The following is a 17,856-nucleotide window of genomic DNA, read 5'->3' as shown; positions in this document are numbered from 1 at the left end:
CCATCTATGATTTGTTGAGAGGGAAAAAATCTATCTAACAAATAATGCCCGTCTAAAATATAGCTAGAAGAATTGATAGTTTCGCCAAATATGATAGTTTGAGAGGAAAAATATCTATCTAACCAGCAATGTCAGTCTAAAATATAGTCAGAAGAGTTGATAGTTTCGCTATCTATGATAGTTTGAGAGGAAAAAAATCTATCTAAGAAGGAGTTCCACTCTAAAATATAGCCAGAAGAATTGATAGTTTCGCCATCTATGATAGTTTGATAGGAAAAAAATCTATCTAAGGAGGAGTGCCCAACTCTGGTTGGAAGCGTATTAAAACGTTATCTTAGAACTTAAAATTTAAGTTAGTTTTGATTATTCGCGAAGACTTTTGAACAGTGTCTTATTTGAAATTCCTCTTTGGCTGACTACCTAATTAATTGGACCCCTTCTTTTCGCAATCTTATGGTAAGCTGGATAGATTACTCATATTAGAAGTGACTATTGCCACACACATTGTGTGCAGTCTGGGAAATAGCACACTTCCTCTGGTCCAAAACCAGTTTATTCATTGCTTGGACTAGTTTTTTAATTCAAAAAGTGGGGTTACTGGTCCTCGGGACCAGTTTATTAATTGGAAATCTATAGAGTAGTGTCGGTAGAGGGGGGAGTAGACTGTTTATCCCTCCCTCTAGGCGCGCTTTTGTAAGAGGGGATACTGTACGCGCCTGGTAGGGGGGATGACACTGAGCTAAGAGATAGAATAGAGTAATGTCAGTTCTACGTATGCAAACGTCATACCTTCTATCTCTTAGCTAAGTGTCATCCCCCCCTACACATGCACGTGTGGCAATGCAGTAGCCAATCAACTATTCCCACACATTCACTTGTACCCCTTGGACAAGTTAATTAAGTTTTTACATTAAGATAGAAGGTCACATTTTGTGTGTGTCAATAGTGATGGGCCTATCAGTATGGTGGCCCGCCTGTCAAGGTTAATTGGATCAGGCACGAAAATAAGCAAACAATTTCATTGGACATTTCCGAATCGGCCTTGAAAATAGTGACCCCAGACATCTGTAATAATTATACAGGATCATAGAACCTGTAAACTTTTATATAAATAGAAAAATTTGGGTCATTCCTATTTTAGAGGCCCTTTTCCATAGTGGTAAATTTTTTAGTAGTAAAAATAGTAGTTTTCCCCCTACATGGAAAATCAAAACCTATGATGGAGAAAATAGTATGAATTGCTACATTGTGCCTACTAACCATAAATTGCCGCCTTTTCCAAAATATTGCTGACTAACCATAAATTGCCGCCTTTCCCAAAATATTGCTGACTAACCATAAATTTCCGCCTTTTCCAAATATTGCTGACTAACCATAAATTGCCGCCTTTTCCAAAATATTGCTATATTACTGTCTTTTTCCGTGTAAAGAGGCGCATACTTAGCCTTTCGTGAATAAACAGGAAAAATGAAATGGGGTAATGCACTGGCCTTTTAACAAGGCGTTTAAGTGTTCTAATTGCGAGGCCAGTACAGAATGAACATGCAAAACGAAATGTTGGAATAATACATTGGCCTTTTAACTAGGGGTCCTAAGAGACCTAATTGCGAGGCCAGTACAGATATGCCCTTACGTTCAAACGAGATTAGACCAGGTTAGGTTAGGTTTGGTTTAGGCGAGGCGGGTTTAATTTCATGTCAGGCCTCTGAACTAAGCGTTTGTAGTGGCCTACTTGAGAGGCCAGTAGAGAATAAACACGGGACAATACATGGGTCTCTTATCTATGTTTTTATCGTCGGCTACTTTGCCGTTCGTGAATAAATATTAAAAACGAAATGGAAGTATCACATTCACATTGGCCTTTAAACTAGGTGTCCTAAGTGGCCTAATAGCGAGGCCAGTACAGATATGTCCTAACGTTCAAACTAGATAAGTATAGGTTAGGTTAGGTTGGGTTGGGTTGGGTTGGGTTGGGTTAGGTTAGGTTAGGTTAGGTTAGGTGGGGTTGGGTTGGGTTAGGTTAGGTTAGGTTAGGTTGGGTTAGGTTAGGTTGGGTGTCGGGCCGCTCAACTAGGCGTCAATCGTGGCCTACTTGAGAGGCCAGTAGAGATTAGAGAGTAAACAAGGAAAAGGAACCATGGACTATTACACTGGCCGCTCAACTAGGCGTCAGTAGTGGCCTACTTGAGAGGCCAGTAGAGAATAAATAAGCAAAATGGAACCATGGACTATTACACTGGCCTCTCAACTAGGCGTCAGTAGTGGCCTACTTGAGAGGCCAGTAGAGAATAAATAAGCAAAATGGAACCATGGACTATTACACTGGCCTCTCAACTAGGCGTCAGTAGTGGCCTACTTGAGAGGCCAGTAGAGAATAAATAAGCAAAATGGAACCATGGACTATTACACTGGCCTCTCAACTAGGCGTCAGTAGTGGCCTACTTGAGAGGCCAGTAGAGAATAAACACGGGACAATACATGGGTCTCTTATCTATGTTTTTATCGTCGGCTACTTTGCCGTTCGTGAATAAATATTAAAAACGAAATGGAAGTATCACATTGGCCTTTAAACTAGGTGTCCTAAGTGGCCTAATAGCGAGGCCAGTGCAGATATGTCCTAACGTTCAAACTAGATAAGTATAGGTTAGGTTGGGTTAGGTTAGGTTAGGTTAGGTTGGGTTGGGTTGGGTTAGGTTAGGTTAGGTTAGGTTAGGTTAGGTTAGGTTAGGTTAGGTTAGGTTAGGTGTCGGCCCGCTCATCTTCGCGTCAGTAGTGGCCTACTTGAGAGGCTGGACTATTACACGGGCCGCTCAACTAGGCGTCAGTAGTGGCCTACTTGAGAGGCCAGTAGAGAATAAACAAGCATAATGGAACCACGGGTACAATTACACTGGCCGCTCAACTAGGCGTCAGTAGTGGCGTACTTGAGAGACCAGTAGAGAATAAACAAGCAAAATGGAACCACGGGTACAATTACACTGGCCGCTCAACTAGGCGTCAGTAGTGGCGTACTTGAGAGACCAGTAGAGAATAAACAAGCAAAATGGAACCACGGGTACAATTACACTGGCCGCTCAACTAGGCGTCAGTAGTGGCCTACTTGAGAGACCAGTAGAGAATAAACAAGCAAAATGGAACCACGGGTACAATTACACTGGCCGCTCAACTAGGCGTCAGTAGTGGCGTACTTGAGAGACCAGTAGAGAATAAACAAGCAAAATGGAACCACGGGTACAATTACACTGGCCGCTCAACTAGGCGTCAGTAGTGGCCTACTTGAGAGGCCAGTAGAGAATAAACAAGCAAAATGGAACCATGGACTATTACACTGGCCTCTCAACTAGGCGTCAGTAGTGGCCTACTTGAGAGGCCAGTAGAGAATAAACAAGCAAAATGGAACCACGGGTACAATTACACTGGCCGCTCAACTAGGCGTCAGTAGTGGCCTATTTGAGAGGCCAGTAGAGAATAAACAATCAAAATGGAACCATGGACTATTACACTGGCCTCTCAATTAGGCGTCTTTAGTGGCCTACTTGAGAGGCCAGTAGAGAATAAACAATCAAAATGGAACCACGGGTACAATTACACTGGCCGCTCAACTAGGCGTCAGTAGTGGCCTACTTGAGAGGCCAGTAGAGAATAAACAAGCAAAATGGAACCACGGGTACAATTACACTGGCCGCTCAACTAGGCGTCAGTAGTGGCCTACTTGAGAGGCCAGTAGAGAATAAACAATCAAAATGGAACCACGGGTACAATTACACTGGCCGCTCAACTAGGCGTCAGTAGTGGCCTACTTGAGAGGCCAGTAGAGAATAAACAAGCAAAATGGAACCACGGGAACAATTACACTGGCCGCTCAACTAGGCGTCAGTAGTGGCCTACTTGAGAGGCCAGTAGAGAATAAACAAGCAAAATGGAACCACGGGTACAATTACACTGGCCGCTCAACTAGGCGTCAGTAGTGGCCTACTTGAGAGGCCAGTAGAGAATAAACAAGCAAAATGGAACCATGGACTATTACACTGGCCTCTCAACTAGGCGTCAGTAGTGGCCTACTTGAGAGGCAAGTAGAGAATAAATAAGCAAAATGGAACCATGGACTATTACACTGGCCGCTCAACTAGGCGTCAGTAGTGGCCTACTTGAGAGGCCAGTCTATCTATTTTGAGCGCATTTAGAGTTCAAATGGATTTTATTTTTTGGAAATATGGTAGAGAAGATTATATTAAACGCGGTTCTGGTTCTCGAAAACCTCTTAATGAAAAGCGATTATTATATTTCACAAAAACGTCTGTATCTACTGCTTGAATATTATGGCCTCCAAAACCAATTTAATACCCCATACATTAATACAAATTGAAAACTTTCTGCCTTTTCCAGAAGTTTTTAATTTGTCATACGACTGACTTTTAAAGTCGATCAAATGGCCGACTTTGTACGCAGTTTTACACTGCGTGCGAGAACTACCCTCACTTAAACGGGTATAGTTCTGCATGTAAAAACTGCCCTAGCGACAGGGGATTTCGTTCCCTCAAGGCGGAACCTTGCTATAAATATAGCATTAATCACTAATAATAATCATAAATTATGTATAGAGTAAAAAAAAAGAAAGCGTTTTAGTCAGAATTTAGGTTATCCATAGTATTTTCTCCCTCATCGGTTTAGCTTTTCGGTTATAGGAAAAATACTACTATTTTTTCTACTATCCTACTAAAAACAAATCCCACTATCGAAGGCGGCCTCTAATATAGGAAAGATCCAAAAATTTAATTACCTTGTCATAGGTATAAATGTGTGTGTCAATATTCCCTGCGCTTGTATTTTGTGGGCCAATAGTATAGCACTGTTAGGATTGACACACTCCCTTACTCATTTTGTGTGTGTATGGAAATAGTCCTTTGCCTATTGGCACACACACAATCCCTTACACATTTTGTGTGACTGTGGCAATAGCACGGTGATTCTTGACACACATTTCTCCGAATGATTTTAAAATTCAAATCAGGTTCAGATTTTAAGGATAATTTTAAAGAAGGACCTCCGACCAATCGCGTAACGCCCTGCCTTTTTCTTAACAAAATGCTCGTGGCATGTTCCGTGTCGAATGAAATTTATCGCGAGATTTGATAAAATTTGCGCGCGGTGTGACAATCGTGGCGCGAGACATGGAGCGTGCCACGAGAATTTTGTTAACAAAGGCAGGGCGGTACGTGATTGATCGGAGGACCTTCTTTAAAATTATCCTTAAAATCTGAACCTGATTTGAATTTTAAAATCATTCGGAAGTATTCCCTGAATGTTTGATTATGCAGACTGGTCTTGTAATATGTAGAAAAATCGATAAAAAATAACTTTATTTTCTACTTCACCCTCCCTTTAAGGGATTCCTAAAACGTTGTGATTAAAGAATCACTTTTTGGTTCATTAGGGGAAGATGAAGTTTAAGTGTGAACAGTGCGGTTTCCAGACAGGAATAAGCTCAGTCTTTAAGAATCATAAATTAATTCACAGTGAAGATCGTCCTTTCAAATGCGATATTTGCAATTACCGCACCCGACAACGCGGGCATTTAAAGAGACATGTCTCGACTCACAGTGAAGATCGTCCTTTCAAATGCGATTTTTGCGAATATCGTTCCCGAAGGCGGGATGATTTAAAGAACCATGTCGTGATTCACAGTGAAGATCGTCCTTTCAAATGCGATATTTGTGAGTATTGTACCCAAACTAGCTTGCTTTTAAAGCAACACGTCGTGACTCACAGTGAAGATCGTCCATTCAAATGCGATGTTTGCGAATATCGCGCCCGAAGGCCGACTGATTTAAGGAAGCATGTCGCGACTCACAGTAAAGTTCGTCCTTTCAAATGCGATATTTGTGAATATCGTACCCGAAATAGCTGGTCTTTGAAGAAACATGTCGCGACTCACAGTGAAAATCGTCCTTTCAAATGCGATTTTTGCGAATATCGTGCCCGAAGGCGGGATGTTTTAAAATCTCATGTTGCGACTCATAGTGAAGATCATCCATTTAAATGCGGTATTTGCAATTACCGTACCCGAAAACGCGGGAATTTAAACATACACGTTGCGAATCACAGTGACGAGCGTCCCTTTAAGTGTAATTTTTGTGATTTCGCAACCAAATTAAAGAAAGTACTAAGATATCACATTGCTAGACGTCATCCATCAAAATCTGGAATTGAACGAAAAATTACGAAAAGTGTTTCTTCAAAACGGAAAAACCAATACGATCAATCGACCAGCAAGCGGAAACGTGCTTCTACGAAAGACAATGCTGGAAAACCCAATCAGGGAAACATTGAATCGAAATTATCAGATTCGAGCGAAGTTCGGTCTGAAAGTAGATCAACTGATGTCGCAGACTTTGTGCTCCCAATAAAACCCAAATCAAACAAAAAACGACGAAGTTCGCAACCTGAACGAAGTGGGACAAATACAAACCACGGTTCTCTTAATGAAATTGCTCAGTCGAAAGAATTAGAAATTCATACTGAATCAGATCCCGATGACCCCAGATACGCGAGAGAGTCTAATTGTAATCGTTCTCAATCTGTCGGTTCCAACTTCAACCAAGGGATTTCAGTATTGGGCGAATTTAATACTAGAAATCCAACCATAACCTCTGAAAAAATTAAGAAAGAACCAGAATTTCCAGAATCGAGTGATGATAATTTTAGTTTAAAGTTTGACTTAAATTGTGTCAAATTGGAAAACGAAGCTGCAACGCCTCTTCCATCAAATGAAGTTATATACGACCCAGACGCATCGATGTTGGAATCAAATGTAAAATGGGAAGAGCCAATTGATCACCTGAACTTCCTGAAGTATGAGTTTGGTTTTGATAACAATGACGCTGTTGACCAAGACACTCAGTTTACCATCAAACAGTGTTCCATTATTTTGACAAAATTGGAAGATTCGGGGAATCGTCATGGATGTTATTACGTCAAGGTGAAAGAAGCACCTTATCTCTACGAGGTGGTTAAAGTTAATTTGAATCCCGTCATTTGAATCCATTTTGATATGCTTAAACGAGGCGAGTCTTATGTCTGTGTTATAATTGAGTAATCGTCACAATTACAGTGATCTCATTTCAACAATCTGCGTGCTTTTCCTACCAATGTTTTCAAATAAAGTTACTCGAATTGATGAGTTACTTTTCCTTTAAAATCAATATTATAAGTTAAGGACATTTTTGTGTGTGAATCGGTTCATTTATTGATGCAGTTAAAGATACTTTTGTGTTAATATTTCATTTCTTGATGCAGTTAAGGACATTTTTGTGTGTGAATCGGTTCATTTATTGATGCAGTTAAAGATACTTTTGTGTTAATATTTCATTTCTTGATGCAGTTAAGGACATTTTTGTGTGTGAATCTGTGCATTTCTTGATGTAGTTTAGGATGTTGTAAATTCAATTTCACAATTACAAATTCAGAAGTTTAAGCAGGGCCGTCTTAAGTGCTATATGGGCCCCTGGGCAGTACAGTATTTTGGGCCCCCTTATCCCCTATACAAAACAAATTAATCGAGAAATAAAAATATTTATTATTTCCTTCATACGAAAGTCTACAAATTTAAAAGTCAACGCAAAGTCAGAAACATTTGCGCACTTCCTTCCTTGAAAATTCCTTTACAATTGGATCGAAGTCGATCATTTTTTGGATCGACATTACGTAATTCACGTTTGAAAACATTTTTTGACAAATATCTTGTCTTGGAATTCTAATGCTTTCTCCATCCTCTTTATTAGGGGTGTGCGAATACCACTTTTTGGGTATCGAACCGGTTATCGAATACCAAATAATTTTCCTTATCAAATAGCGAATCGAATAGTTTATTCCAAATCGAATACCGAATAGTTGGGCCTTGGTAATTTTTTTCCTTCCCGATTAATCGCGAATAGTTAAGCCTAGTAACCGCGAATATTTAACCCTAATATTCGCGAATACTAGGGCAACTATTCGCGGTTGATCGGGTAGTAACCCTAATATTCGCCAATAGTCAATACAAAGCAAGGAGAAGAACATTTAGAAGCTACTAAATTTCAAAATACCTCTCCTCATTGGTGGTCAAGTATTTCTTAAAATTTTCCTATGCACTTGCTGGGCAGGCTGGGAAATAAGCCTTTGCTCTCCAATAGATTTGCAATTAATAAACTGGTCCCGAGGACCACTAACCCCCACTTCTTGAATTAAAAAACTAGTCCAAGCAATTAATAAACTGGTTTTGGACCAGAGGAAGTGTGCTATTTCCCAGCCTGTTGCTGGGAGTTTTTGATGGGAGACAAATAAAATTGGGATGATATTTTTTTAAATAAGGTGGGTCTCTCTAGTGCCAAGGACCTAAATTTATGGTAGTCGAACTTTAACCGAATAGTCAGTTCGGTATTCGATATTCGAATCGAATAGTGAAAATGGGCTTATCGAATTATTCGGTTCGGTATTCGATCGAATTATTCGATTGAAACGGTTAACCGCACACCTCTACTCTTTATACACTCGGCGTGTCTTGGAAAGGCCGTTTTCATGGTTCTGACAAGATGTCGGCCCATTTCGAATCCAGAATTCAACCGTGTTAGGATTGCCGATTACCCATAGCCGTGCATCTGTTTCCTGGAAGGAAGATGTTTTCGTTTCACATTTAGGCACTTCCACTGGTGGATTATCCTCATCTGGATCAGTTGTAGGAACAAGTGATGACTCCACTGCAATGTCGGTTGGAACTGTCGGTAGTCGTTGACGGTTTCGGAGATATTGTTGAAAGAGTAATTTTACCAGGCTCAGCACTTCTCATAGCATTTTGATGGAACCATGATGTTACCTTGCGAAGTTTGTTAGCTTTCTCTTTATCCTGCGCAGTTCGTTTTATCTTCTGGGCACCGCTCAAAGTATTACGTTTCATTTTTGATTTGATCGCACTAATAATCTCTATTTATAGTTTGTCGCCATAATTTTTTTACATAACATGCATTATATTTTAAACAGAGTGGTCTACTTTCAGCAGGGAAAGAAATAGACTTGTACCCCGCATCCACATGCCACCTAACAGCGACAATGAGCGAGAAAATTCCAGGTTTTCTCTCTGCGCATGGGGAAAATGACAGTATAGACTGAGTCTGATTTAAAGTGAAGGTTTCAAACTAAATAAATAAGCCGATGTGCGGTTGTGAAGTGAGGCCATGGGGAGGAGGGATAATATAAAAGCCTAGGCAATGGGTGACTATCTTATAGGTCTCAGATTTTTAGTTTTACATTTTTCAAGTTCGAAGGCCAAATTTTTCATTGAAAAGACTGAATGACCGATGGAAAGTAGTTTATATTTTCAAGTGGTTTTCTTCTGACAAGAAATGTAAAATGAGTATTATTTGACAATTATGGGGCCCCTGTTCTTAAGGGGCCCCTGGGCCAGTGCCCAACGGGCCCAATGGATAAGACGGCACTGAGTTTAAGATAAAATAGAGTTTTTCTAAAAACAAAAAGGTTACCCCTATTCACTGTCTATGACATCATTAATTTGACCTTGCTGTTTTCTTAATGTTTGGTTGATGGGCTCGAGACGTCATATTGACGTAAAAGGTTGTTGAACGGAAAAGTGAAACTTTGAAGTTAGCGCTGTTTTCGAAAATGGAGTTGGGGAAACGTCTTACTGACCCTCAAAACGATCCCTGACGTTACGATCGAAGCGCAAATGGCTCTTTTCCATTATTAATGAGCTCGCAAATAATGAAATTGTTTAAGAAAATTATGTCCATTTGAATGGTAGAAGTAGTTTCGTAAAGAAAACGAATACTGTAGGAATAGCATTATTGGAAATTAATTTTTAAATCCCGCGCCCAACTTTTCGTAAGTGTTCAACAGTCAAGCGCTACGTCACGCCATCAAAAAACCATATCGATTAGATGATTTTTTTGATGGGCAAGCGCTGAGCATCATGACGTCAAAACCGGAAACGCGAAAAAGCGTACAGTAGTGAAATCTGACATCGCTTAGTAAGCGCTGTCATCAAAGAGCGTTACTGAACGTACCCCAAGTTTTGACACATTTGGTGCGGAGCAGCGGAGGGCTGAACATATTCCCAACAAAAATACGAAGTTCAGCTCCAGGCTGGGAAATAGCACACTTCCTCTGGTCCAAAACCAGATTATTAATTGCTTGGACTAGTTTTTTAATTCAAAAAGTGGGGGTTACTGGTCCTCGGGACCAGTTTATTAATTGCAAATCTATTGGAGAACAAAGGCTGGGACCAGTCCGGAGACCAGTTAATTATTTCGGGGACTAGAGGGGTCACTGGTCCCAAGGACTAGTTTAAAAAATATCCTTATTTCCCAGCCTGTTCAGCTCTCCGTCCGAGTCCGTCGTCTGCAACGGGGTCGGAGGGCGACAGTGTGGGAAATAAGGCACAATCACAGGCCAATTGCCAGTTTAAAAATTACCTGGGCCAGTTTAAAAATTAAACGCTTTGGGGTCTACTGGCCCTGGTGGCCACTTAATTAATTCAAAGTTTTTCCCCCTCAAGATTTTGGTTCATTAAATAAATACTATGTTAATCCCTAAAATTGTCTCGTCTTTGTTTCCACGCTGTGTGCTGGACTGCTGGTTTGGTCTGAATTGTGGGAGTGGGATTATGGGTGGGTTTCGTATGTCTGTCTACGCTCTACAGTCTACACACAGTGTGGAATCTCTAGATGAAATGATTTTTGCAGTTAGCTAAAAGGAAGATAATCTCTCGGTAGTCTTGTTTGGGTCTGGTCTATAGGGAAAGGCAGCCTGCTTCCTTTGACTGTATTAGCGTCTATGGGAAGATAACAATGGAGTGCCAACTCCCTCCCTACGGATCGAATTTTTTAATTTAGCATTACTCAATAAAGACTTATAGTTCTTAATTTAGGACTCCAATATTTAGAAATACCCATACCTCTAAAAACTAACCTACTGAGCCTATGCCATAGCACATATTGTCAAGAATAGATAATTTGGCCATAAATTACGAAAGCCTGATTTTTGAGGCTAAAAATTGTAGGTGGCACTGTGACCAGTTTTTTAATTAAAATACCTAGGCTCTACTGGCCACAGGTCCAGTTTTAAAAAAATCCTTATTTCCCACACTGGAGGGCGAAACCCAAGGTTCGCAAAGAAAAGCGCTAGCCTATAACCGTTGCAAGCCTTGCCTACGTCCTAATCCCGCCGGAGGGAGCTTTTCGCTCTATCTAGCGCGGAAAAATAAGTATTTCTACTGTAAAGCAGTGTCGGCCAGGGCTCGACATAAGGCACTAATCAAGGCATTTGACTACTAAAAAAAATGCCTTGACTACTAAAATAAATCGAAATCTGGGGGCTCACTAGTCAACTTGACTAGTAAACAAGTTGGGAAAACCAAAATATTACCTCTCCGAGTCAAGAGGTCTACTACTACAAAGTTATTTACCTATATGTGGAATTATTTCTCTTTTTTGAAGTAAAATTTATTCTAGAGGGCCGGTAGGCCCTTCTAGATAAGAACCCACACCCTCCCGTAATGTTAAAGAAATAATTCACAGATTTTAGGCTTAGCGTCCCATAGAAAAAGCATGGGATTTTTGGTGGTCCACTCCATCGAATAACTCAGAAACTACTTCGAAGTTAAGGTTCGGAACACTTTTGAATTATCAAGCAACTATTGAATGTTGAACTTCTGAAGTTTGATTAAGAACAATTAATTCTAAGTATTTTATTTTAATTAATTTATAAATCATGGTAAAACCGTTACATATATTACACTGTTTGCATAGCATTTTATTCAGCCTTCGTCGGGTTTGTGGCGCATAGGATAACGCGTCTGCCTTTGGAGCAGAAGATTGCAGGTTCAAGTCCTGGCAAGCTCGGTGTTTATTTTTACAGATCTTTTATTCAACATAAATGAAATAATCCTATAAATACAATGTTTAGATAATTTTTTGTTACGAAATACGGGCTTGGGGCATAATGGATAACGCGTTTGCATTCGAGGCAGAACATTGCAGGTTCGAATCCTGGCAAGCTCGGTGTTTATTTTTACAGATCTTTTATTCAACATAAATGATATAATCCTATAAATACAATGTTTGGATAATTTTTTTGTCACGAAATACGGGCTTGTGGCGTAATGGATAACGCGTTTGCATTCGAGGCAAAACATTGCAGGTTCGAGTCTTGGAAACCGCGTTGTCTATTTTTGATGAAGAATCTTAGTATATAAAAGGGAAAATTCTTAAATTACAAACTTTCAATGAAATAGGCGCGTGCTGGCGCGTGGTTTAGAAATAACGTTTTTTTTTAAACCTATACAAAAAGGTCAACTAAACTTAATTGAGTCACCACCCACCTTTTTGTGTGAAATAAGTTACCACCCGCCTATCTATGGTGAATTAATTTACCACCCTTCTACCAATTGTGAATTAATTTACCACTTCCCTGCCAAATGATTTAAAATTTTAATCTTTCCCATAAAATAATGAGAGGCACTTGGAGTGAGCCAACTGGAACATCGAATTAATGACGTTTGACAAGCATATTATTATTTTTATAATAGATTAATACAAATTAAGGCTGAAGGAACAGATATTATATAAAAAAGACTTGGTTTGCCCAAGCCTTAAAAACAAAAGGATAAGAGTTTTTCCAGTTGTCTGAAGCGCGGATATTTTTTCTATTGAATTTTAAAGACAATCCGTATTTTACTACTCTTTAGAATTTAATTCAATCACCTGATTTTACTGCTAATGGACTAGTTTCCTAAAAATTAATTGAAATAAAATAATTACTTATCTCAGATTTTTCAACAACAATTCAATTTTCCTGAAACATTTAATCATGCATTTATTATTTTGAGGGATATCGTGTAAACTCAACCAACACTTCTAAAATCTTCCCCACAAGTACTGATATACACAGTTCAATAATTGTGACTGTGCTTAAAGAAGAAACGAACCTCTTTATCAAATATAAGAAAGGTGATAACAGCCCCCTTTTGTATTCGAAAAGACCGCATATAATACATAGTTAATGAGAATATTATTTGAAAATTAAAGTACGTTCTCCATTGAAAAGAAAAGAAAATTCATGATAAAATGTTTCAGGAAAATGGAATTGTTGTTGAAAAATCTGAGATAAGTAATTTTTTTATTTCAATTAATTTTTAGGAAACTAGTCCATTAGCAGTAAAATCAGGTGATTGAATTAAATTCTAAAGAGTAGTAAAATACGGATTGTCTTTAAAATTCAATAGAAAAAATATCCGCGCTTCAGACAACTGGAAAAACTCTTATCCTTTTGTTTTTAAGGCTTGGGCAAACCAAGTCTTTTTTATATAATGAAATATTGAAGCAGTATTCCAAGCATAGCGAATATACAGTAAAGCAGACGACATTTTACATACAATAAGAGTAAATCTTGGACACATGGAAATCAGTCAATGGGGAAAAGAACAGGAAATGAAGCCTACGCTTCAGCTGTTTACCGTATATTCTGATAACTACATTCACAACTGGTTAGCAGTGTAAACACTATCGTCTCGTCTCACCTCAACAATATTCTTAGTTTGCCAACATGAGTGTTAACGTTAAATAATACCAAAGCTAAATTGTAGCTAGACGCACTGATAGTCAATGCGCACCATAAAGAGATTCAAAGCTCTGTAGCTTAGCCCTACTAATCTAATTGCCACCATGATCTTCTCTTCTATTATAAAACCTTAACCTGATTATTTAAGAGTGTATTTAACTTTCGGCTCACTCTGAACCGTTGTTGTCTCTTCATTTCAGACACGAAAATCAAAACCCAAAGTTTGCTTCACTTCAGGCCTCAATTATTTACTCTTTAGTTCACTAAGCCTATTGAGGGTAATACTAGATATACCCGCCGGAGTTTAGGGCTTAGCTTCCTTCATGAAATCACTAAACCAAGAATTATTCTATATACAGATGTAGTATAGCTTAAGTAATATATAAACAGCCATTTCAAATAATAATATTAAAATAAATCTTTGGAATATCAAAATGAAACAGAGCTTTAAAGCTACAAAAGTACTAAATGCATCATAATTACGAAAAATATTTCCACATATTCACTTTATATTAAGGATAAAGGGAATATTATGGTTCTGAAGGATTTCTTTACACATCAAAACAAAACGAACTTCTAACGTGGCGCACTAGTGTAACAACGGACGGACACACACAGACAATCAAATAGACAGCTTTTCAACCCTTTTCGTACTAATTTTGAATTGAGAAACAAGATTATCTTAAATATTAAAATAAATATAATTATTATTTAATATTTTCTTCGTTAGTTATTCGCCTTATTGAACGTTACATCGTTTTAAAAAAGAACAATTAAACATTCTTGAGAGACTTGACTAATATTGGCGTTTGAAATGAAGCATACGCCGGTTGCTTTGCCTTACTCAAATAGGTGGTATATAAGGGTGTCGAACTACAGCTAAAAGCAAGAACAACCGCAATTGCGAAAACCTTTGGTGGACAACCCACCCTAGGGAGGCTAGACGTTTCTCGTAACCCTAGCTGATCGCCGCGAATGTCTTAAACCCAACGATGACGATGGAGTAGAAGCCAGGTGTACAGACGGGTGTCCATGTGGGATGGACAAAAACCAAGACCAGAAGATGGTGGTGTAGAAGCCAGGTGTACAGACTGGTGTCCAAGTGGGATGGACAAAGACCAGAAGATGGTGGTGATTAGAAGCCAGTATGTACAGACCGGTGTCCATGTGGGATGGACGAAGACCAAAAGATGGTGGTGATTAGAAGCTAGTATGTACAGACTGGTGTCCAAGTGGAATGGACGAGGACCAGAAGATAATGGTGATTAGAAGGCAGTATGTACAGTTTGGTGTCCGTGTTGAATGGACAAAGACCAGAAGATGGCGGTGTGAGAACTCAAGTAGAGGAGCTATTTCCGTGACTGTGAATGCAGTTCGGAAATGGCGAACACGTTTGCTCCGATTTGGAAATTGCGAACGCGGTCACGTGGGTGTAACAACAGACACACAAACACACACACAAACAAACACACAAACAAACAAACAAACAGACACACACGATCGTTACAGAACCTCTCCGTGACATACGTCACTCGGAGAGGTAAAAAATGTCCCAAATATTCGTAAACCATGCCGCCATGCGTCTCACTAGTCAGTGACTACTAAAAAAAACTGGGATAGGGGGGCTCACTAGTCAGGCTGACCAAAGAATATACACGCGTGTATATTCTTTGGGCTGACTACTAAAAAAAATATCCTTATGTCGAGCCCTGTGTTTCGTTGTGTGGGTTTCTTGAGAGTTTTGTGTATCGTTAGTAAATGTGCATCATAAACCACTTAAAACAAACTTAATTTATTAAGAGATAAGGCATTACAATTTTAGGAACCTATGCCATGACTGATCCTTTTCTAATACTGAATGATAAGGGGCTGGCTATAAGCTTGCACAGCTGTTTGTTTTAGGGCTGAACATATTCATACAAAGGTTTTGACTAGGGCTGGACATATTTAACTGAGAATACGAAACACCCTGGTGTCGGTGTGTAAAGGTAGGAAATAAGCAACATGGCGGAATATTAAAAGAGGCGCGTTTGTGACAGTTTGAATTCAATTCGTTATAATCAAAACAAAATTAATAATTTCGTGAATTATAATTTTTACGTAAGTTGAATTTATATTGAAGAATTATTAGGGTTAAGGTGTGGATGTATTTCTAATCTATTTTCAGTGTTTCTCTTGAATTGTTGGTAACTTGGTATTGGTATGGCTTCGCTCAACGTAACTTCGTGGTTGTCTTCCGCGAAAGTAAAATTTCTAGAAGCTCAGGAGCTTTTGCAAAAAGAACCAGAGTACATCCGAAATGCGGACAGCAATGAACCATTTCAGCCCTATAAGCATAAATACGCGGCTAAAGAAATATTCCTCGAGCTCTTGAATGGATTAACGGAACTGTCAACTAATTTGGCTAATTCCGAAGGACCAAAGGATGACGTCTTAGAAAAGCGATTGAAAAGCCTTCACGCATTACTTAATTACTCTTTAGGCGTAGTTTACTGCGACACTGAAGAACACTCAGTTGGGGAAGACCATTTTAATAAGGCCTATCATTATTTAGAAAAGAACGATGGTTTATCGGATACTTGCGTATTGAATATAAACATCAAGAATAATTTGGGGATTATTTGGAGCGAAAGGGGAGAGTTAGATAAAGCCCAAAGTTATCTCTCCGAAGCTGTTGAAGTTTATGAGAAAAGCAAATTACAACTTAAAGAACCTCCTCTAAGTTTCGTAGAACTTTTCATTTATCCAAACGCTAAGCGAGAGAATGATGACTTGGATTTTGGTTTTGGCAAAGCTCACGTTCATTCTCTTTACTATTTGGCGCAAGTTTACGAGAAAAAGAGTGAAATTAAGCTAGCCGCTTCGTTTTGCCATAAAACCCTTAAATGGCAAATGACCCATAAAAGTTATAATCCCTTAGAATGGTCTCTGAATTGCGCCACACTTTCGCAGTTTTTCGTAGGGAGAGAGAGGTTCGAAATCGCCCGATACTTTCTCGCTTGCGCCAGTTACGTTTTATCTACGAAAAATCCATCTGAAACTGAAAAACCCGAAGAAAAAGAATTGATAAATCACACAAAATCTGATATAGCGAGATGTTGGGTTAATTATTGCATCTCGTTGTTGCATAGTTCGCAAGAGAAAATTTCAGCGGAGAATGTCAGTGTTGAAAGAAATATCGAGAAAATGTTTGAAACCTTGAGCACCGATTATAATATGGAAGATTATATTCTAATTAGTCCCGAGTTGGTTAAACCCTTTGAAAAAGAAATAACTTTTGGATACGTAGAAAACTACGAAGAGGCGCGAAAAGTATTTCTTTTGGCGCAGAATTGGATTTCTGAGAGCAAAATTTATTACACCCTATCTGATAGAGCCTCGGATTACGCCCAAATTGTCCAAAGTCATAGTAAACTCTTTGATCATTTGGCCGCTTTTGAAGACTCGACGGACAGAAAATGTAAAATGTATAAAAGAAGAATTGATATGTTGGAAGAAACGCTGCGAGTTCTTAATCAGCGGTATTATTTGTCCTTGTGTCAGCAGTTGATGTTTGAGTTGGGAGAAATATATTCTCTTATGGTTCAGTTGAAGCTCGCGCAGTATGATCCTAAAAAGCCAAACGCTCATGCGATTAAGAAAATTAACGCTTTAATTGACAAGGGTATTGCCACATTCCAAAAGCTGATTGATTCGATGAATTCGACAAATGGAGAGACACCGGAAAAATATTCTGAAGATGTGGTACGCCCAGCATTATTGGCTCGCTTCTACATTGGGCAGCTTTTTTCAAAGTATGTCGTTATTGGAGATCCAGCGAAGAAATTATTAAATCTCCAAGAGATGGAAAAGAATTACAATATTCTCAAAGATTACGTTGAAAAGAATCAAGATCAAGAAAGTTGTATTTCAATGGAACTTGACGTTTTGAAAGAAATGGTAGAGTTAATTCCATGTCGTATGCAACAAGAATTAAGCTCAACATTGTACTAAACCTACATTTAACACTAATAATTCGGACCTGCTACTTTTGATTGTTCTTTTCCCCTTTCTAATTGCTTTTTAAGTCATAAATTGTAAAGCTTTCAAGAACGTTTTTTTATAAATATTCAAAGAACATTTATTGTATTTTTTCTTTTATTTATTTATTTATTTTAGATAATAAATAGATTTTATTATTAAAATTTAGTTGTTTCCTTTAGGCTAAAAAGTTTTAATTAACTAAATAACTTCGTGAATAATAATTTT

At 38.7% G+C, this 17,856-nt stretch overlaps 3 protein-coding genes across 4 annotated transcripts in view; 2 read left to right on the top strand and 1 right to left on the bottom strand.

Moving 5' to 3' along the window:
* The window catches only part of LOC149610564 (choline/ethanolamine transporter flvcr2a-like), a 159,344-nt gene that overhangs the window by 97,824 nt on the left and 43,664 nt on the right, over positions 1-17,856 (bottom strand). The gene's annotated exons all lie outside the window — the stretch shown is intronic.
* Positions 311-7,595, top strand: LOC149610571 (uncharacterized). 2 transcript variants are annotated; one of them, XM_089859308.1, is made up of 2 exons: positions 311-456; positions 5,435-7,595. In XM_089859308.1, exons 1-2 carry the CDS (start codon positions 454-456, stop codon positions 7,037-7,039), a joined length of 1,608 nt encoding a protein of 535 aa, XP_089715434.1. In that variant the 5' UTR covers positions 311-453; the 3' UTR covers positions 7,040-7,595. The 2 variants fall into 2 exon arrangements, with proteins under 2 accessions (XP_089715434.1, XP_089715435.1); XM_089859309.1 differs by having other exon boundaries at positions 5,388-7,595.
* LOC149610570 (KIF-binding protein) lies at positions 15,141-17,792 on the top strand. The gene is made up of 2 exons (XM_089859300.1): positions 15,141-15,708; positions 15,776-17,792. The coding sequence occupies exon 2, from the start codon at positions 15,811-15,813 to the stop codon at positions 17,599-17,601; it is 1,791 nt and encodes a 596-aa protein (XP_089715426.1). The 5' UTR covers positions 15,141-15,708; positions 15,776-15,810; the 3' UTR covers positions 17,602-17,792.

Source organism: Phalangium opilio, unplaced genomic scaffold (assembly GCF_054372755.1).
Source record: "Phalangium opilio isolate 3A_F unplaced genomic scaffold, DU_Popi_V2 ptg000329l_1, whole genome shotgun sequence".
NCBI lineage: Eukaryota > Metazoa > Arthropoda > Arachnida > Opiliones > Phalangiidae > Phalangium > Phalangium opilio.
This window is presented reverse-complemented; position numbering and strand designations above follow the sequence as displayed.